The 22,004-nt window shown below is 43.8% G+C and overlaps 1 protein-coding gene across 1 annotated transcript; it reads left to right on the forward strand.

Moving 5' to 3' along the window:
- The first annotated feature begins 269 nt into the window (after nt 1–269).
- TNFRSF11B (TNF receptor superfamily member 11b) lies at nt 270–20,906 on the forward strand. Its single transcript, XM_084847981.1, has 5 exons — nt 270–500; nt 7,965–8,334; nt 16,571–16,768; nt 17,474–17,698; nt 18,465–20,906. The coding sequence occupies exons 1-5, from the start codon at nt 471–473 to the stop codon at nt 18,851–18,853; spliced, it is 1,212 nt and encodes a 403-aa protein (XP_084704107.1). The 5' UTR covers nt 270–470; the 3' UTR covers nt 18,854–20,906.
- The last annotated feature ends 1,098 nt before the right edge of the window (nt 20,907–22,004 follow it).

Consider the following 22,004-nt stretch of genomic DNA (forward strand, 5'->3'; position numbering starts at 1 on the left):
TCTAGAACAGCCAGGGCTGTGAATAACTCACCCCTTGTTGCCCTGGAGCTGAGTCTCTTTTAGACTCCCCCTCTTTACCCAGAAGAGGGGTGGGCAGTAACACAGCAGAGGCGGTGGCTGGCAGACAGTAATTAGTTAACCCATCGCTGTGCCCGGATCCTGACACACCCTCCTTCCCTCCTTCCCCCCCCCCCCCGCCTGTGGTTAAATAGTGCTGAAAGAAATTGCATGAAATCATCTACAGGTTCCTTTTTTGAAGAAAAAAAATCAGAAAGAAATTGATCGTGGGGAGGGAATGAGTATTCCAAGTTGAGCCAAGGTTTCCTGTTGCAAGGGGGCCGTAGATATATATAAAAAGGCGCTTTTAATGTGCTGGGGCAGTGTACACAAACTGCTAAGAGACTGGAGAGCTCCCTGAACTGCCTGCCTGCCTGCCTTCCCAGCTCCCTGAGGGTTTTAAAGCAACCACAATGAACAAGTTCCTGTTCTGCACACTTGTGGTAAGTCCTTGCCCAGAGATTGACGATTGCTTTGGAACTGACATGATCAGAGAGCCGTGATAGAGTTCCCTGTCTTCGGCCTGCTGGGGTTTTCTTCTATGGGTCCTTGAGTAAGCTTGCTAGTTTTTTTAAAAAAACAAACAAACAGAGTGGGCTGTTGAAGAAAAGTTTGGACAAGGCAGAAAGCCCCCCTGGCTTACTGAAAATGCCACATTTTCAAGGGATGGGAGTCCTCTAAATCTCATAGTTCTGACTGACCCCCCTACGATGGTACTAATGGCACTCCAGATGTGATTGCCTGTTTAATACTATCAAGATGGTCTGTGGACAGGAGGACTAAGATGAAACAGGAACAAATCGGTGGGATTGGGTTAGATTAGGAACATAGGAAGCTGGTTTATTCAGAATCAGACTGTTAGCCCATCTAGCCCAGTATTGTCAACACTGACTGGCAGCGACTTTCCAGGTGTTGGGCAAGAATTTTTCCAGCTTTACCTGGAGATGCCGGGGATCGAACCTGGGACCTTCTGCATGCAAAGCAGGTGCTCCACCACTGAGCTAAGAGTGTTCCTGTTCAGGTCATGAACAGCCATGTTAATTTTTTATTGATATGTATGTACGAATGAATGAACATGTGAGGTTGCACTGAATAGAGTCAGATGCTTAGTCAGTCTCTCCCAGTACTGTGTAATCTAATGCGCTCCAGGGTCTCAATCTGAGATCTTTCTGAGCCTTGCTACCTATGACCATTTTAATGGGAGGGGCCAGAGATTGAACCTCAGATGTAAACCTCTGGTGTAAATGACCTCAATCCAGATCTTTGTGCATCTTCTATGCACAAGTGGTAGAAAGTTGCACTTGCTTGTTCCCACTGAATGTGTAGACCTCTCTATGATGTTGAAGACAATGGGGCAGATCCTGCTCACATGGAGCTCCAGTGAGCATCGGCACACCCTTGTCTGCACCACCAGAATCCATGCACATGTTTTTTGAATGCCTTTGCCTCCACTCCTGTAGTTGCCCTCTCTCTGACTTGCCTTTGGGGATCCATTTATTTAACTTATGCCCCACCCTTTAGGATAGGGCAAGCTAGGAATCAAAATATACAAATACCTTTGAAATCAACCTCAGAAGCCATGGCAGAGAATTATTTGCCTTGTGACTAATACTTGAATGATGTCTGATGTTACCCAAAAGCTATTCAATGTACATTCAACATCTTTCATCTTGGGGAAAAGAAGAGGAAAGGCTGATCAAACAACTGTGAATGTTTCCTTTTGTCTGTCAACTTTGTTTCATGTTCACATTTGATGGATCATGTATTTGGTGAATTAACGATGTCAGTCCTACAGAGACCGTTTGGACAATGAAAGTCTTTTTTTTCTGTTCTGCTTTTATATAAGCTATTTTTTTTTTTAACAAAATGCGGCTCAATCACTGGCGCTTGTGCAGGAGAACTTCTCAGTGGGTTGTGCCTTGTTAAAAAAAACAGTAACCCAAGTTTGGGGAAGGGGGAGAACAAAAATCCACTTACGGGAGAATTGTGCACTTATTAGCATTATTGTAAGATTGAAAGACATCACTAAATACACAAAATTCATGTTAATGGCCATTCATGATCAAACGATATAAAACCCATATGTGCATGTACATATACACACAGAGCTGGGAGCATTAAGCAAGGTGAGAATGATCCAGCCAAAGTTAAAATGCTTTAATGTCCCATTGGTTGCAATGTGAGAGTTAAGCATGCATGTGCTTAATTTGGGCAGGACTGTGCCTGTTATTTTTGTATGTCTGTTTTAAACAGTCAGGGGTGCAATGGTTCTTCTCCTGTCCTGTGCAAGCTCCAAATGCATGAACAGAAGCTGCTCAAAGGCACAATAGTATATAAGCTCCCACCCTCTGTGGCCACCACATACAGTTATTATGGCGTGAAAGTGTAGCCAGCCATCCCCAACGTGACATCCCTGTCATACAGTGCAATTTACATCTCCTCTGTTTGAGAAAGAATATTCGTCACGTTTGCTTGCTAGAAAGAGGGGGGGGAAGTACTTTGGCCAGAAATTAGTGGGTCTATTAATGGCTTCTCATTCGGGTGCTGCTTTCTCCAACCTGGTACTCTCTGGATGTGTTGGACAGATGTTCCTGCTGGTGGTGGATGATGGGACTTGAAGTCCAGCACATCTTGAGGGTGCCTCGTTGGGGAAGGCTGCTGTAGTGTATTATGCCGAGGTACAGATGACCAGCTACAAAAACCATGTGCAGTGTATCAGTTATATTGCAGGACACATTCTGGTACAAAATAGCTGCATTTCACTTTATAATGTAAACCCAGTACCTGGGCAGCTCCTACAAGGGCATTAGGTCTCCCCCTGCTGGCATTTCCTTAGCAGAAGAAGAGTTGTGTGTGCGTGGAGTTGTCTCTAGTCCTTTTCACCTCAGCACCATCTCTTCGGGGTATTGAGAAGGAGGAGTTGGTCACTAGGAGAGCAGCAGGCAGCCTTAGAATTAACAGTATTGTCACTACAACTTTTTTTAGAAAATCTGGGGCTTTCATGTGAATTATTCAGAGCCAGTGTGGACCAGTGTTTAAAGTGTTGGAGAGACCTGACTTCAGATCCCTACTCAGCCATTGAAGTGCACTGGGTGACCTTGGGCAAGTCACCGTCTCTCACCCTAACCTACCTTACAGGGTTGCTGTGAGGATAAAATTGGGTTGTGGATTATGCATGCCACTCTCAGCTCCTTTGAGAAAAGGGAGGATAAAAATGTCATACATAAATCATCCCCTCTCTTTCTCATGTTCAGGCTATCAACGCTGTTGTTCATGTTGCCAAAATGGCATCACCCATGGACAAGAGAGAGGTATCAAGGTTTGCTTAGAGGAAAGCAAGGTTTGCAGAAGTCCCCCAAAAATACATGGGGGGGGGGAATGCTGGACTAGATGGACCCTGGGCCTGATCCAGCATGGCTCGTCTTATGTTCTTATGTTCTAACTCCTAAAGGTGCAGTCCAATGCATGTTTAGACAGAAAAAAGTCCTGCAGCTCCCAGCGTGCCCCAGACAGCTATGACTGGTTGGGGCATGCTGGGAGTTGTAGGCCTTTTTTTCTGTCTAAACATGCATAGGATTGTGCCCTAAGCATCTTCCACTTTTAATGCTGATGCTGAAACATGGGACAAGATGTGGTGTGCTGGCCATTTCATACTTACAGTTGCCAGACTAGCACAAGGACTGGTTGACTCTCTGCCATCCTCTTTGCTCTCCACACACTCTAACTAAAGGAGCAGTAAGGAGTAAAAAGCTAAAGTGGAGCGGGCTGTGTAAAATATAGAATGAATTCCCTGGGAAGCACAGCAACCTCTAATGGATGTGAAGCTCACTGGGAACTAGAAAAGCGTTACTAGGCATACAAGGCTTCTCACGGACGTAAGAAATCACCTACAGTTTACACTGTGGTAGCTTCACATTCAAACTCCCCTCAGCCATGAAACAATTAACCTGGGATGCACCAGCCCAATCCTATGCAGGTGTGCTCAGAAAGCAGCCCCACTGTGTGCAACAGGACTTCTGCTCAGGTACGCGTGCATCAGATTGGAGCTTTAGGCCAGTCCAGCCACACTGCCCTCTTGGCAAATGTATATTTAGGGAATCTCTAGGGGAGCCTTCCCCAACCTTGTGGTCTCCAGGCATGTTGAACTGCAGTTCCCATCATCCCCAGCCAGAATGGTCATATTGACTGGGAATGATTTATTTATTATTGACAATATTTGTATATTGCTCCATATCTACAACAGATTTCAGAGCGGTGAACACAAGAGATAAAAAAAGTAAAAGGATAAAGAGATTACAAGGCCAGATCAAAATCATGCTATTAAACAGAATGCCAATAGAAATTGTGACTGGTCAGTTAAGGAATGCCTCCTGGAACAGGGCTGTTTTCAGGAGGTGCTGGAAGTGACACAGTGATGCTGCCTGACCTCCAGGGGCAGGGAGTTCCAAAGAAAGGGGGCTGCCACACTGAAGGCTCTTCTCCTGGTGGACTCCAATCAGGCCATAGGTCCACGTGGTGGAACCACCAGGAGCAAGCCCTCTGATGACCTCAGTGGTAAGGAGAGCTGATGGGAGTTACAGCCCAACACATCTGGAGGACACCAGGCCAGTCGCCTCCACTGCACCCCCAAGAATCAGTCTGCATTGGGTGCAGTCCCCACTGGGCTGTTTTGCCTCCCCTCCTTATGTATTTTTCCGTAAAGATCTTTTGTACTTCTGCAAACCTTTGGGTACTCCCAAGCCTGCTGATACCTCCCTCTCATGTGTGGATGTGGCTGTTTTGGCTACATAAGTTACAGCACCCATTTCTGAACATTGGAAATAGAGGGAATGAATAAGAACATAAGGACACAAGAACATGAGAAGAGCCGTGCTGGATCAGACCAAGGGTCCATCTAGTCCAGCATTCTGTTCACACATTGGTCAACCAGCTGCCCTCAGGAAACCCACAAGCAGGACAGGAGTGCAACTTCCACCCATGTTCCCCAGCTACTGGTGTACATAGGCATACTGCCTCTGATACTGGAGGTAGCATATAGCCATCAGGACTAGTAGCATTGGTAGCCTTTTCCTCCAGGAATTTGTCTAACCCCCTTTTAAAGCCATCCAAACTGGTGGCCATCACTACATCCTGTGGCAGCGAATTCCATAGTTTAACTATGCGCTGTGTGAAGAAGGACTTCCTTTTATCTGTCCTGAATCTCCCACCAATCAGTTTCATGGGAGGACCCCACTGGGTTCTAGTATTTTGAGAGAGGGAGAAAAAAGTCTCCCTATCCACTTTCTTCACACCATGCATAATTTTGTACTCCCTTCACTTGCCTCTTTTCTAAGCTAAACAGTCCCAGATGTCGTAACCTTTCCTCATAGGGAAGTTGCTCCAGTCTCTTGATCATTTTAGTTGCCCTTTTCTGCATTTTTTCCAATTCTACAATATCCTTTTTTAGGTGCGGTAACCAGAACTGTACACAGTATTCCAAGTGTGGTTGCACCAGAGATTTGTATAAGGGAAATTTCTTATAGTAGTAGAACTCAGGGTCACCCAATGACATTGATTGGTAGTTGGAGGTTCAGGAGTGGGCAATGAAAGCCCCCTCCTTCACACAAGGCATAATTCCTTGCCATAGGGATCTGGTCATTGGCACTAGCTTAGATGGCTTCAGAAAGGATTAGCCATTTTAACAGAGGATAGGTTGAACAATGGCTATTTGCTGTGATAGCTAAGTGGAACCTCCAGTTTCAGGAGCAGTAAATCTCTGAATAACAGTTGCTGGAGTCAAACAATTGCAGGTGGGGGGAGGATCATAACCTTCAGGCCCTAATGGTGAGCTCCCACTAGCTGGCTACTGCTGGAAAGAGAATGGTGGTCCAGATGGATTTTGGTCCAAAGGCAATTATGATGTTTTTATCTGATGTTGAAAAGTAAGTACCAGAATTTCGAGATTTGACTTGGCAGTGATTTTCAAAGGAAAACTAGACTTCGGGATGTGTTTGGCATTTCAAACAGTGGGTGCTTTATCTGTTTCAGTAAATTCAAACATTCTTCTGTGGTCTGTGCAAAACCCCCAAAGCCAAAGCGTATAATCATATTTTTGAAGGCTGGAAAACTAGTTTCTTTACAAGGCTGTGACTGAATGGAAAACATGCTTGAAGGAATCTGGGCTGTCTATTCAGTTGTCATGTAATTTGCGCCCATTTCATGGAGGTGGGGTGGGGCAGGGGGCAAATGGCATTTGGTTTCCGTTTGGAGATTAGTGGCAAGGGTGTGTCCGCGTTCCGAAGGAAATTAATATGATGTAATTTCTCTTTCAAAATCCTCTGCCAAGGAAAGGGAGCGGGGAAGGTGACTACAAATCTCTGCTTGGTCCTGGGATGTTTTGAAAAGCATGAAAATGTACGATTACGCATAGAAATATTTCCATCTGTAGCTTTGAACAGCACCTCTGCAGCACCATTGCTTCACACATGGATTTTCTCCACACCATATAATGGTGTTAAAGGTTATATGTGGGATGATCCGTGGTGTAACGGTAAATTCTGACGTGCAGGCACTCATGACGGTCCACAGAGCCACATCCCCAAGGAGAGTCGAAATATCCAGGCAGCTGTGTTGACCCAGATCAATAAACCAAGTCAAGCTCTTTTCTTTCCATCCAGAGAAGGTCTTTTGTAAAGCAAGCGGGTCTTAATTGACCACTGAAGACCAAGCCACCTGAAAATACTTTGCATTACAACTGGGAACAATATATTGTTGCTGGGAAAGTTCACTCCCACCCACAGCCACTGTGGGGTAGCCAAGCTCAGAGGAAACAGGGAATTTTTAGGGGTGCAGTGGTGGCAGATGAGGTCAGCATCCCTGCTAATAAAAAAGTGCCGGTGCTGTGTCCCTGTGAGCCCTGGCTCCACTACACACAGCTCACTACGATGTTGCCATAATAGTGAACCCCATTTAAGTACCTTGAACTAGAATTCTGCTTGAGGCTCACAGCATGCCCTCCCAGGTTTGTTGTGGCTCGGCAAGGTATGTGCCTGTTTTCAAGAGATGGTTCGATTCACTTGGGGGCTGTAAATAGCCACTTGCTTGTTCACCTGTGGTGAGTAAGCATTTTTTTCCAGGTGACCAGCCCAGGAAATACTGGAAAAGAGTTAATTTAGGGTGCTTCCAGATGGATGACGCCTAGCACCACCAATTCAAAGACATTGTGCAGCTATTCCAACTTTCCCTCTTTAATGGTTTTTTTTTGTGAAAAGAGAAAAGATGGAAGAAGCAATGGGAAAACATGGGAGGGTTACAAGTAGAAGGCAACAGTGTCTGATCCCCCCATAGAATTCTGTGAATGAGGCAGGGTGATTGCACAATAGAAGTCTCATCTGGAAGCACCCTAAATGGGGTTTCTATTATGGCAATATACTACTGAGTATTAACAAAGACTGCCTTATATAATACAGACTTAAACCTAATTTACATTGAAATCCTATACATTTAGTGGTTATAGGAGAAGCTTGCAAACAAACACTTAAACAAGATGGTTCCTACCCACAGGCTTACAATCTAAAAAGACATGACTCATAATGAAAAAGGGATGGGCAGGGAAGAGGAAAGTTATACTTCTTTGTGGAGCCCCTGTATGTTATAGAGAGGATTTGGTTGGTATGATACAGGCACAAACTGTTTGTCTGGGAAGCTGTACTCTGTGTAAGTGTATATTTAGGCAACCCACTTCCATCCCTCTGGGTAAGTGACCCTCACTGTTTGACTCTTCTCTACCAGGAACAAACAAACACCCACCTCGTGAATAAAATTATAGCATTTAAAATTGCCCTAATTCTGCCCTCAAAGCGATATCAGTGTGTTGCAAAAAAGAGAGAAAAAAAGGCTTAACAAATGTTTCGTATTTCTCCTATTAGTTGCTGGGCATCTCTGTGAAATGGACTGTCCAGGAGATTCTTCCTCCGAAGTACCTCCATTATGACCCTACGACTTCCCATCAGCTGATGTGTGACCAATGCCCTCCTGGAACCTACATCAAACAACATTGCACAGCTTCATCAAAGACTGAATGCGCCCCCTGTCCAGATCAGTACTATGCAGATGACTGGAACAGTAATGATGAGTGCGAGTATTGCAATGTGGTGTGCCAGGAGCTGCAGTATGAGAAAGTTGAATGCAGCAGCACCAAGAACCGTGTCTGTGAGTGCATTGAAGGATGGTACCTTGAACTAGAATTCTGCTTGAAGCACATGGCATGCCCTCCAGGGTTTGGTGTGGCTCAGCAAGGTATGTGTTTTTCAAGAGATGGTTCAATTCACTTGGGCTGTAAATAGCCACATGCTTGTTCACCTGTGGTGAGTAAGAATTTTTTTTCCAGGAGACCAGTCCAGGAAATACTGGAAAAGACTGAAACCTGGTATATGTGTTTTTCTTCAGACCATCAGTATGCCACAACTTACTAACATCTCATATAAGGGAGACAAGTTAGTGAGAGTCAGTGTGGTGTAATGGATTGCAGTTTGGAATTGGAACAAGGAGACCTGGGTTCAGATTCCAGCTCAGCCATGAAGCTCACCAAATGATCACTATCTCTCAGCCTAAGCTACCTTACATGGTTGTTGTGAGGATGAAATGAGGAGGGGATCCATGAATGCTGCCCTAAACTCCTGTCAGGGCTCAGCAGGGTCATACGCAAACAGTGGGGTCTAAGCAGGTTGGTGGGTAGGCTCTGGAGCAGGGTGACAAGGATCCAAAGTACAGAGGTAGATGATGCCTCAGATGGACTGGGAGTCAGTTTGCAGAGTGGTGAGGCAAGGCAAGAGGAGTCTAAACAAGTACTAAATAAGCATCTTCTCACACAAAGTGCTCCGATTGAGGAACCAAGCTTGGAACACTGACTATATAGTCCCAGGCAAGCCCCTATTGGTTCCTCAGGTCACATGATCTGGGTTGACAGAAGAACCATAGCACTGTTTCTGGGGTGACAGGGGTGCTGCTGCAGCACAGTAGAGATCAGGCTGGAAGATCCCTCTGCCAGAGAGCTGTCCAAGTGGTGCAGGGAGTAAGGCACCTAGGCGCAGCTGCCAGAGTGTTTGGTTTGAGACTCTGATGTCTCCTTATAGCTCCTTGTAACAGTAAAACTGGGGGTTCTGGGGGTTTTGCAGACCTTTTTGCAAGGGTGGTATAAACTCATTAAAGCCGTTCTGCACAACCTGTTGTAACCCACCAAGCCAAACAGATCCCACTAGGGCCAGCATCAAAGGTAGTCATGGTCGGGCACCTGCCAAGGGCCCCCTCCCCAGTGGGGGCCCTCTGACAAGAAGCTCCTGGACTGGCTCCTCCTCTTCATCATGGCAACCTGCTTGTTCACCTGCCTCTCGCTCTGGCCAAGATAACTGTGGTGGTGGGAAGGAGGAGCAGCAGATGCCACGGCCTCCTTGCTCCCTGGCTCTCTGCCTGTCAAGCAAGCCAGTGGCAGCATCAGTGAGGAGAAAGAGGAGGAGCAACAGCAGTTGGGGAGAAGTAGACCTACTGAAGGAGGGGGCCCGTTGAGGGTGTCTTGCCCAAGGGCCCCCCAAATCCTGGAGCCAACTGGATCCCACCACTCATGTATGTTTATGGTAGCCTTGCCATGGGCTTAGAAGACTTCCCGTTTCTGCCACTTGCCTGGAACTGACAAACCAGCCATATAACTTGAAAAGTTTCCGAAACGAATGTGCTCAGATGAAATTGATGGATAGTAAATTTATTGCAATGCTTGTGAAAAACAAGCCGCAGCCCTCCTAAACATATCCCTGGACTGTCGCCAAAAGTAATGTTGCTCGCAGTGGCAAAATGTTCTGCTCTTACTGTAATGGGTAATTTAATGGCAGCTGCAAATTGCATTCTAATGAGAAACATGATGGATCGACCCTCTTTCACAGGGACATTATCTGGGATGCAGTATTTATGGGTTATATAACTAATAACATTTTTCATGGGGAAGAATGCTGTTTCAGGCCTCCATGCATCTTGACAAACAGCAGAAGTGTTAACTGATATAGCACCCGGAGAGTAATTATAACAATATTAGTGTAATAGCAGAAGTTGTCGCAAATGTGTGGCAGTAATTAATTACCAGTGTCATAAATGGATACTCGTAGAAAAGCCATTATTAATACATATTTTGTCAGCAGCCAACAGCTCCCTTGCCAGACAATATCTGGTATTATTAGAAGGGATAAAACCGGTGGCAATGCATTTTTTAAAAAGGGAGAGGAGTGAGGAAAGAAAGAGCACCTGTGTTCTTCAGTGATAGAAAATTAAGGGTTGAAGCCAGTGGTGTCTTTCTCCTGATGGAACTGGGAGGGGCAATACACACTCACCCCAGCAGTCCCCTGCACATCCTCAAAGTCTGTTCCTAAGGGTTGGGAAACCCTCTGGAATAGATTTGGGGGTGGGGGAACAGAAGGCTGCAGGGGATAGACAAAGGCCTATCGCACTAAGGGTGCAATCCTGTGCATATTTAGACAGAAAAAAGTCCTACAACTCCATGCTGGCTGGGGCATGCTGGGAGCTTTAGGACTTTTTTTTTCTGTCTAAAAATGCATAGGATTGTGCTCTAAGAGACTTCCAGTAGCATGATATTGGATTTAACCCTAATTCTGTCACTAAAGAACACATTTTTAAAGAAATTAAAAATTCTAGTCTAGAAATAATAATGATAATACTAAAAAATACATAATATCACAAATGACCCAGCCCATACCGGTTTTATCATTAAGTCAGGCTAAGAACTGGAAACTATTATTTTACTTAGTTGTACTAGTTGTTGTTGTTATCTATTAAACTTCTGAGATACTTTTCTAAAAAACTAAAGCAAAAAAAAAACTCACGATGACTTACAACAGAATTAAAACATACAAAATTTAAAACAGCAACAACAATTATCCATTAAGATATACGCATCCCATAAAACAACTAAAGCATCAGTGACAACCATAAACAATTGGACTGATATATTAAACAGCCCATCATATGCCATCAAATGCTTGGGAAAACAGCCTCTGGAGGCAAACAGCCTCATGATGCAAAGTATGATTTTTTTCATGTATCGTAATACTAAAAAAAAGCTAGTACATTAAGTGCCATCTTATATTGCCAGCGGTGTGAGAATTCTCATAATTCAATTTTTTTAAAAATAAAATAAAATACACCACTAAGCTACATTTCAGATATGAAATAACATTATTTGACTGAGCAGCATTCCAAATAGAATATACCAAAATACTGGCATGAATCATAGAATCATAGAATAGTAGAGTTGGAAGGGACCTATAGGACTATCGAGTCCAACCCCAAATCAATAATGCATTCCCACAAAATACATTCAGATGATACTCCCAACTATTATTTGCTGCTCTGTCCAAATCAACAAACTGTTATTTCAGCAAGTCCTCTAAACCAGGATTACAGTCCATGGTTTGATTCTGGTAAGCAATCCTGGTTTGGAAGACTCTCTCAAACCATAATTTGTCAGTTTGGACAATAATAGGAAACTATGATTTGATCAAACCAGGAAGTCATGCATTAAGCACATGAAGATCGGAGAGGAGGAGCACATGAGCACAGAGCAGGGGTGGAGAAACTTCTTCCCATTCAAGGACAACATTCCATTAAGGGTTTTCTGTTGCGGTCCATCCTTGTGGTAGGTAGGACAAAGTGGGTGGGGCAGGGCCAAAAGTGGATAAAGCCACCCCTTTCTATAAGGACATGAGAAGAGCCATGTTGGATCAGACCAAGGGTCCATCTAGTCCAGCTTTCTGTTCATACAGTGGCCAAGCAGATGACAAAGAGAAACCCCAAAGTAGGTCATGAGTGCAACAGCACTCTCCCACCTATGTTCTCTTTCTGCCTCCCTTTTCTCTCTTTCTTTCTGACACCCCTGCTCTCTCCCTTTTCCTACCTAGCCAGAGGGAGGGTGCAATCCTATGCATGTTCAGACAGAAAAAAGTCCTACAGCTCCCAGCATTCTGGAAGTTGTAGGACTTTTTCCTGTCTAAACATGCATAGGATTGTACCCTAATTGCTCTTGCTAGAAGTCTGAACTGATGACTTTTGAAATTAGGCCAACAGTTCTTTGGCTCCAGGGCTGCAGGTTACTCACCCTGGTGTCAAGAATAGTCTGAACGCAGACAATGTCTCTTCGTAAGACTGAGATGGCCTGTATATGTGCAATTAAATTGTATTTGAGTTTAATTATAATTTTACATGGATTTACACGTTTAAAAAAAAGAAAGAAGGGCATTTTATTTTACTGTGGGAAACACTTTACTGAAGCTGCTCTGGCAAACTAAAGTCTACAGGAACTTTCAGTTTGAGTTAGCCTGTTCAATATAAGTACAGCAGAATTCAGAACAGATCCCGCATTTTCATCAGAGGCCATAACAAAGGACCCTGGGCCCCTTGGTTGTGGGGACATGGGACTCATGTAACTCTCATTGGTGATTCATCTGTTGCTTGCATCAATTACTTCTAGATTCCAGTAACAATGGGATAGGGATATTGGAGAAATCCTCAACAGAATCAAATGAGTTCAGACTTGTATGAATCTGACCCACAGATTCTGCAGTATTTCCCCAGTCAGGGGGATTCTGTGGACTTGTGGATCATTTTTCTAACCTTCTGGAATTTTGCACAAATTTGGCAACAGAAAAATATAGTCCAAAAATGCACATTTTCCCACAGGCTAAAGCATGAAGATACATGGGGGAGGGGGTTTTGAGCATTTTTGCAGGTGCAAATGTGTGCAAGTGCAAATTTGCACAAATTTGGAAACTGAAGAAAGATCTGATTGCATCGATGAGCGAACGACATAACAAAAGGTTCCTGACAATCTGCGAAACACAGATGGAACAGAGTTTACACCATCCATACATCCCTAACTGCATGCAGAGGGCTTTTGAAATGAGACTGAGGGCCCCATGACATTAGGCCAAGGGCTACCTGTGGGCTCAGGGCTTCCTGTTGCCCACCCCTGTGCTATGGCAATCTAGTGCAATCACAGTGTTCCGTATCACCCTCACTCCCACGTCAAACTGATGCTGGGACTCAAAGCTCACCTGAACGGCTGCCTTTAAGGAAGGTGGCGGCATTGATTGCCATATCAAACACCAGGTGATTAACTGCCTGTATACCCCTGTCATCGCTGAGAAGGATGTGAGTTAGCCTAGTCAGAGAGAGGGAGAAGAGCACTACAAGGGGCTTTCCCGTGGCTGAGCAGAGCATGCAAGTGCTTCCCTAAGTTGGAACTCCATGGGACTTACTTCCAAGTAGATGTGTGCAGCATTGCACTGTTGAAGGAACCAGTTGCTCCCCTCCCTTGACGCTGCTTCTCCAAACACATTCGGACCCCTCAACGGCTGCTTATTCAGACCTCTCCCTTCACAGTAGTTTGGCCCTCAGTTTGTTAAGGCATATTGGCCGTGCTGCTGCGGGTGTAGTGCAGTGCAGAAGACAGAGGGGGTTGTTGGTTTTGTTTTGGGGAGTTGTTTGGGTTTTTTTACAAGAGACCAGAGAAGTTGGAACCTGCATCCTTTTGTGCTAGGTTAGGTGTGAGGCAGAGCAAATGTGCCAGGGGTTGTTTCTGTCTGAAGTGAGAAGACAAGGCACGTAGCAGCTTTGCCCCCTATCTTTGTAAGCTGCACTGAGCCTTTGGAAGGGGTGTGGGCATAAACTAAGTAAGAAATACATCTTCACCAGGGCATGCAGACACGACGTGGTGCTAAAACAACACATACAGACATATGCTATTGGAGTCGTGAGGATGTACAGTAATATATACCTCTCTTCATATAATGAAATGCAGGTGCTGGAATAAAACTATTAACAATCTTGATGAGAGAAGGGCTAGGCTACAGGGGATACAAGAAAAGACTTCATGTCAAAGCAGTTTTCATCTTCTTAAAATCTCTAATGACGGGCACAGACAAGCATCACTGGGATAGGAATCCCACAACAGTGGAGCCAACTCAGAAAAGGCCCTGCTCCAAGCCCCAGCACATAACATTTCCTTTGGCAAGGGGATATGGAGTAGGGTCTGGCCCTCATATTTCAAAAGGGAGATACTCATACTGGAAGAACTGATCCCTGGCTGGACCCAGGCTGTATATTACCTTAAATGCCAACACTAGGAATATGAACTGGAGCCAAGAAACAAATTGGCAACCAGAGCAAAGAGCTTCTGTTTCTCTGAATATGGATTAGTAACAATTCTTGTTTGTGCTGAGAGATGTCTATGTGAGAAACTATATACATTAATGACCATAATAGCATTTTACTTGAGTGCAGTCTAAATTTTATTCGCTATTGTAAAACTTTTAGTAAAAAGAGACAAAGAACAACAGCCATCTTCCTGTCCAAATTCCTAAAAACTTATAATCTATACACAACATTTGCCATGTTAATTGCTTTATGATTTCAGATTAATCAAATGTGCATTCTATAGGATCCGTTTTATTTTATTAAACATCAGTATTGTACCTTTGGGAATTATGCAATAAACTAGGCAACCAAAAGAAGGATCAATACATAATCTTCAGTGTATTGCATTACTGAGCAACTGCTGCTTACCTTTTAAATATCTGGAAACTCATTTATTGTATTCACCACCATAACTTACCTATAAAACTCTACTTTCATATTCTAGTCGAGTCTATATCAACTAAATGCAAGCATGGACGTTATTTGCATAGGAAAGGCAGAAATGTACAAAATGTTAACTTGATTGGGGGGAAAACATAACACCTGTTTGAATTCTATTACTGTTTTATATCAAAATGGGAGGCTGCTCAGAAGAGGCTTAAATCAACCCTGTCAAATTTGCACCTCCCAAACCATCTGCAGAATGGCAGCCATGACCTAAAGACCATCAGGTGCTAGATCAACTCCTCCTTTTGTGACTGGGCTTATTAGGCACCCAGCAGGCCATAACACATGGCTGGCGGGTACTCACTTATGCACAAAATTTGCCTATGCTATTTTAAACTTTTGGATGCAATTTTAGAAATAATTATTTTAATTTTAATAGAAATACAGTCCATCTCAGCATACTATAGAAGACTAGAAGACGGACCTATGTGTCTGCCTGTTCAGTCCACTGCCCAGGGGCCAAGCGTTGATGGGCAACAGTTCTTATGGACCTTTGCCTTTCAACCGGAATTGAACAGGACCGCCTTTTAAATAGAGGACACCTTCAAAACAGGACAGCCCTCTGGCAGCCCTTCAAATAGCGAACTGTCCTCTGTAAAAGAGGATACACGGCCACCCTACAGCAGACATGCTATGTATAGGCCATGGAATGTGAGAATAACAAGCCAGATGTAAGGGAACACATTTTGTGAGTTATCCACATAACTGATTTCAGTGACCTGGCTGAAGGTGGGGGAACTCCTTGAAAGTTTGGAAACTTTGTTTTTCTGCCATCATTTATAGGCAGGGCCAGCTCTGGTCCAGGTTTGAGGGGACCCTCAGCAAAGTGCCCTCCATGGGTCCTTCTGTTGGTTTCCCCCTTCCAGTACCCTGCAGCAGGGGTGGGTGATTACAAGCTGCCATTTTAAATTTCCCATAATACTTGGGAGGACCTGACGTGGTATTATGGGAAATTGAAATGGTGGACCCCACTGTGTATGTGTGTTACCATGTTAATTTTTGAAATTGGCATAGATGCTCTGTTGCATTCTTTGGGTCATTGTGGGAAATATGAGATGGCATTTCATAGCCCACTTGGTATGGGGGGCCTAGGGCAGTGTCAGTGCTGCAGCCCCAGTGGCTAACAGGTGCTGAAGTCTGGCTGGTTTATACAGATTAAAAAGCTGGTAGTCAGCTATATTTTTACAACCTTGGCATCAGAAGGACTTCTAAGCAACTTTGTTCAGGATCATCCCAATTGGATTCTGGTTTGTTGTTTCCATTGTTTTGCAACCTAATCACCATCACCAGCCCATCGTATTTTGACTAGTATGGTGCATTTCATGGCAGGGGTATTGTTTCCTGACTGCCAGTCTACAGTTCCATGCGAATCTTTCACTTTGCCAGTTTGCATATTTGAATGCCCCCACCCCATGTTAAAAAAACTGTCTGATGTGCTAGTGTTCTGTATGTAGGAAGGGTTTTTTTGTGGTGGCGTTGTTGTTGTTGTTGTTGTTGTTGTTGACATGAAGGAACATTCAAATAATTCACTCTCCCACCTACGTTCTGAAAGTGAGGCTGCCCTTCCTTTAAGGGCTGTACCATGTGACATTTCTGAATGTGTAGTTGACTTGCAAAATCAAGGAGATTTAAAACGTTAATCAACAAAATGGTGCTAGGTCAAGAGGTTTTCTCGTTAAAAGAGAACCTTTGGAAAATAAAGAAATCAGACACTTGTCTGATCACTTTCAGTTCAGTCCTTGGATGTTGTCTTTCACCAGACAGGAAATCCCTGAAGCGCTATGTACCAAGTGTTTTCTAAGTGTTTTTATTGGGTTTTGGTTGTTTCCCCAAGGTACCCCTGAAAGTGACACAGTTTGTGAGAGTTGCCCAGAAGGCTATTTCTCCAATGAAACATCATCCAAAGCAGCCTGTCAGAAGCACACCAACTGCAGTGTGCTAGGACTTAAAATGGTGCGGAAGGGAGATGCCACACGGGACAATGTGTGCCAGGGAGAAAGAAGTGACAAATCGGATCAGCAGTGCGGAATCGGTATGTGCAGGTTTAAAAGTGGGAAAGTCTTGTTTCTGCTACTGAGTTTGGGCTCCAAGCTTGAACGCGATGGATGCAAAAGGAAGGACTTCACAATACATACAGCTAGAGATGTCTGTTCATTTCAAACTGACCTGGTGCCTGCACCTGCTGGTCTAACATGTGGAGCGGGACACAGCTCACTTTCAGGTTTTGTGCTTCTCTGAATGTTGCAATTTCATTTCTTATATTTCATTTCTTATATTTCTATACCGCCCTATAGCCGAAATGCTCTGGATGGTTTGCAGTGGAGTTCTTGGCTTAAAAAAACATACCAGAATGCATACAGAAATGAATATTTTAGGATAAAATACATTTCAAAATGTGAGTGAAAATACACATAGAAATGCATATTTGGTGAGAAAATGCATTAAAAATATGACTTTAAATATAAATTTTCATCCAGAATACTTGTTTTATAAAATCACAGATTAATGCAGGAACAGAATGGAATACAGTTATGAATGAACACATGTAAAATTGACACAGATCAGAAATATACTGATCTTCCTATCCCTACATACAACACACAATTAGGTTATCGCGCATGAATAGTCAATTTTCACTAGCCACCAGCACTTTTTGAAAGCGCATAGATCGTAATTTATGGTTGGTCACAAGATCAACATGATGATGATGATATCAATATGCTTACTATTGTTTTAGATGTAACCTTATGTGAAGAAGCATTCTTCAGATTTGGTGTTCCTACAAAACTCTCACCCAACTGGCTGGAAACACTAAAGGACAGCCTACCTGGTATAAAGGTCAATGTGGAAACCATAGAAAGCATTAAACAAAGGCACAGTCCTCAGGAACAGACCTTTCAGCTACTGAAATTATGGAAGCAGCAGAACAAAGACCACAATATGTTCAAGAACATTATGCAAGGTACCGTTACATATTACAGAAAAGCAGGGCAATGCACACATGACCAGTTAACATTAGCTTTTTCTCCTGGCTATAGCCTAGATGACCCATGGGATTATTACGATGCCCAGATTATTACAATAATCAGGGTGAAACTGGCCATTGTGGTGCTAAAACCATGGATCAGCTCCCAAAGCCATATTGTGCACAACTGCACTCTACTCATATCTCACCTTGCCCATTCATGTTCCAACTATGCGCAGAGGACATCTGAGACTGTGAGAATATGAGAATCCCCAGATATGGGTTTGGTGATCAGTACCAGTAGGTCTGATCAGCTTTCAGAAGGCAATGGATACTAAACCCTACATTTGTGTTTTAGAGGGGTATGTGTATGGTGGTGATGCAGTAGGGGAACGGATGTGATCAGCACAACAGTGGGTCAGGCAGGACAATCGGAAGGGATTGCAGACACACAGATGCCTTAGTCCTAACAACACCAAAGTCATACCTATGCTAGAAAACGACATGTGACCATCATGGCTTCTTCCAAGGAAACCTGGGAATTGAAGTTTGAGGGAGCAAAGCTAGCTAACATAGCATTGTTAGCACTATAACCAAACTACAGTTTCCAGGGCTTCTTTGATTGATTTCAGTTTGTAGTGTAGATTTGTTCTCGATTGCAAGAAAGAGCTAGCTTCAAGAAGGGGGTGGGCTAGATAGAACCTTTGAGCTTTTTAGCCTTGACAAATGCAAATAAACAAGTATATCTTTTTGTCTTTTGCAGGTATCGATCATTGTGAAAATAGTGTCTTAAAACACATTGGCCATCTCAATATCACCTTTGAGCAGCTCAATGTCTTGATGGAAAATTTACCAGGAAAGAAAGTGGGGAAAGAAGAAATAGAGCGTATTCTGAGGATGTGCAAATCCACAGAACAGATCCTCAAGCTCCTCAACTCATGGAGAATAAAAAACAGAGACCAAGACACCATCAAGGGCCTGGCGTACGGGCTGAAGCATTTGAAAACGTACCATTTCCCCAAGACAACGATCCAAGGCCTCCGGAAAGTGGTCAAGTTCCTCCACAGCCTCACAATGTACAAATTATACCAGAAGCTTTTCTTAGAAATGCTAGGAAACCAGATCAATTTGGTAAAAGTGAGACGTGGGTAGTTTTCAGCTATCCGATCTTTCATTCACCACTTGCTGCTAGCAGTAATGATTCAATCTGGGGAGGGAAATGTTTTCCTGTATTATGCTTATTTATATTTATGTGTCTGACTGGATTTGCTCAGAGCTATCTTAGACTTGTTGTTGTTGTTGTTATAACAGTAAAATCCTGATCTGGAATCGTTGTACACTCAAAACTCCCAATGTATCCTAGTGGACATGCAGAGAAATACCAGAGCAGGCTTGCACCCATAACTGCTATTTATATTCACTGAAATCTAGAATGTTGTATATATTTATTAACTTAAATGGCAACCGTTTGAGATTAAGGGTGGAAACAGATGACAAGTGGCCACCGGTAAAAACATCCCATATGGCGAACCTGTGAGGGGAAAACAAAGCTGCCATTTTACAGAGAGGACAGGGGACAGTTGGTCATTGACCCATTCCCCCACCGTGTTTCAAATTATTCCTCAGGGGCATCTGCATCTCTGGTTATTACGAGATACAGGCCCAGATCCAAACCAGTGTGAGAGGCTGCTTGACTCACGCACAAGAGCTTTTAAGCTCCCCCTTCAAGCAGCAGCCCCACATGCAGCCCCCCAAAGCTCCTTCCCAAGCACAGAAGACCCTCCTATAAGTAGAGAAAAAAGAGTCCTGCTGGATCAGACCAATGGCCCACAAGGAGGCAGTGAAGGCCATGGCCCCCTTTCACTCTTGTTCTGTCCTGAGTCTCCTGCCAATCAGTTTGTTCAGTGAGAGGGTAAGAAAAATGTTTCTCTATCCAGTTACTCCACCACAAGCATCATTTTATAAAAGTCTACTATGCCCCTCACTCTTTATGGAGCACCCCATGGAGTTCAGGGAAGGAGAAGAATGTATGACAGAAGAACCGCCAAATCCTAAGCCCTGCCAGGCTCGAACTTGCCTTTCTCGCCTTTTTTCTTGATGGTTAAAAAAAAAATCCCCTCATGTTGTTGCCAAAATAACTAAACCATTCTGGGGGCATTCCCTGGGGATCCAAAGCCTCTTCTGATCCACCCTTAACACACTCCTGAAATAGCCCCTTTTGCCTTTATCACCCATGGAGCACCAATGGCGCGACAGTCATGGTGGCCAAGCTTTGTGCTGTTGGTCAAGAGGGGACCTCCACACTGGATCAACTCTCCTTCCCATGGAAGGGGAGGTCTGCCATATCCTATGGCCCATGGACACCCTCCCAGGGACCAAAGGTTGGTACAATAAGCCACCTTTTCCAGAGGTTACAAAGCTTGTTAAAATCCAGTGTTAAAAGTACTGCCAAACATTTCAAGGAAAATGTTTCACCCCCATGCCCAAGTGGAACTGCTTTCTGCTGAAGCATGGTGTGTTTGAATCTCAGCCCTAAAAAGAGATTGCAAAACATGCTCTTGAAAAATACACATCTTTTGTTCTTGTTTGTTTTGTTTTGTGATTTGATCTTGAATGTCTTCAAAGATAGGTCTTTGAAGCATGCTGTGAAACCTTGCCCCCTCCCCTACTTACTGATATCTTTGGCCTTTCCAAGTGAAATCTGAAATTGTGTTGGATGCAGAACTGTGGTGAGCTCAGCTGAGCAGCTGGGACAATGTAATGCTTTGTTTTTTGCATGGACGGCTGGCTGACTTCTGTTGTTGATAGAACCGTCATGTGGGAAACTTTTCATCTGTTTCCACCCTCAAATTTAGGGGAAAAGAGGAATGGAATGTACACTGTATTTTCAAGCTAAAGGGGATGAGGAGGTGTATTTATAAGCTGCACATAAGTGACATTTCATAATGGATCCTTCCTTCATTCTTCTGTGGATTTTTAAAGATTGTTTTTTAGGTTCATCTGTATAGTTTGTGATATCTGCTGGATGTAATTTCCTAACTTAGCCATTTTTTTTTTAATTCAAAAGTTACATGGTGAAAGTATATTATTAACAAGCTGTACATGAAGTATTGTTTTAGAACATGAATGTACCATATTTAAAAGATGGGTTTTCAAGTTGGATTTTGATCATGTTTTATAAAGCCATTAGATTTTTTTTCACTTCATATCTGTGGTTTGTTTCTTTGGTCATTGTTTCTCAGAGTACACAAAAAGCTCTATGCAGGCATTCAGAAGTCTAACTGTGAAGGGACCGTGCCCATCCACCTCCTGATTTTCCCACACCGAGGGGGAAATTGTGAGGGGGAGGTTGCAATCAGTGGAGGCTGGTGGCTGAGATTTTGGTGGAGCTGTGGATCCATTCTGGGTTTCCGTCAACACTGGCCAGAACTCTAATGGAGCTATCCAAGGTGCTGAGCCTATTTGGGGGATAGGGTTCAATACTTTTAGAGTTCGGGTGAGGGCCAAGAGACTGTGAGATTTCACCTGGGCTCTTGCTGGTTCCCTGAGCTGTCCTTCAGCCTTACCTCCATCTGCTGCTCCTCCCCTTGGCAAGTATTTAAGGTGGGGCTGCCAGAGACTGGGCCTCTGCATGCACCTCTGCAGCATGCATAGTGCAGAACTAAGTGTGCACTTGGCGCCATGCTTTGAGACGCACGAGGGATGCACAAGTCCTTTCGTTTCGCTCTCTCCTGTTTAGGTTGTGGTGTCTATTTTAACGATGGTTCTCACTCGGAAGCAGCACAAATTAAGGGTGCATAATTCTGCGTCTGGAGCTTCCCCTAAACTTAAACAACTTTGCATTGACAATGTTATAATCTACTCTGTCTCATCAGCTGCACATAGACATGTGAAGCAGGACTCGCTTTTTCTTGAAGTACCCATGCCAATATTTGATAAAATCTCAGAAGACATCGACGATCTTATTGCGCAAGCTTTGGGTGAGCTGCTTGATAAGAGCCTGCTTTCAGTGGTCCGCCCCGTTAAAGTAGACTTGGATGCCTCACTTGATGCCGCAGTCCCTCATCTGGAGCAGGATAAGAGAGCACTTTCCTTTCGTCTGCCAAATCTCCTGCAAGACAATGATTTGGAGACCCTCTCTAAACACTGTCTCCTGACTTCCAAAGTGATTACTAAATTTTTCCAGGAAATCCGGAACATTCAGTTGATGGTGACAAGCTTTAAATCTTACTTAGAAGCATTTGTTGAATTAGTTGGTCAGGGTTTTCTTGTGGTGAACAAGGAACTACCAACTATAGTCACA

This window comes from Heloderma suspectum, chromosome 4, assembly GCF_057233095.1.
Source record: "Heloderma suspectum isolate Gila_16-S chromosome 4, 16-S_ref, whole genome shotgun sequence".
Taxonomy (NCBI): Eukaryota; Metazoa; Chordata; class Lepidosauria; order Squamata; family Helodermatidae; genus Heloderma; species Heloderma suspectum.

Bases quoted from the DNA above. Each gene is read 5' to 3' on its own strand.
- TNFRSF11B (XM_084847981.1), top strand. From the start codon at position 471: ATGAACAAGTTCCTGTTCTGCACACTTGTG. The intron at 16,769-17,473 runs GTATGTGCAGGT...CTATTGTTTTAG, and splicing joins GGATCAGCAGTGCGGAATCG to ATGTAACCTTATGTGAAGAA. The intron at 17,699-18,464 runs GTACCGTTACAT...TGTCTTTTGCAG, and splicing joins GTTCAAGAACATTATGCAAG to GTATCGATCATTGTGAAAAT.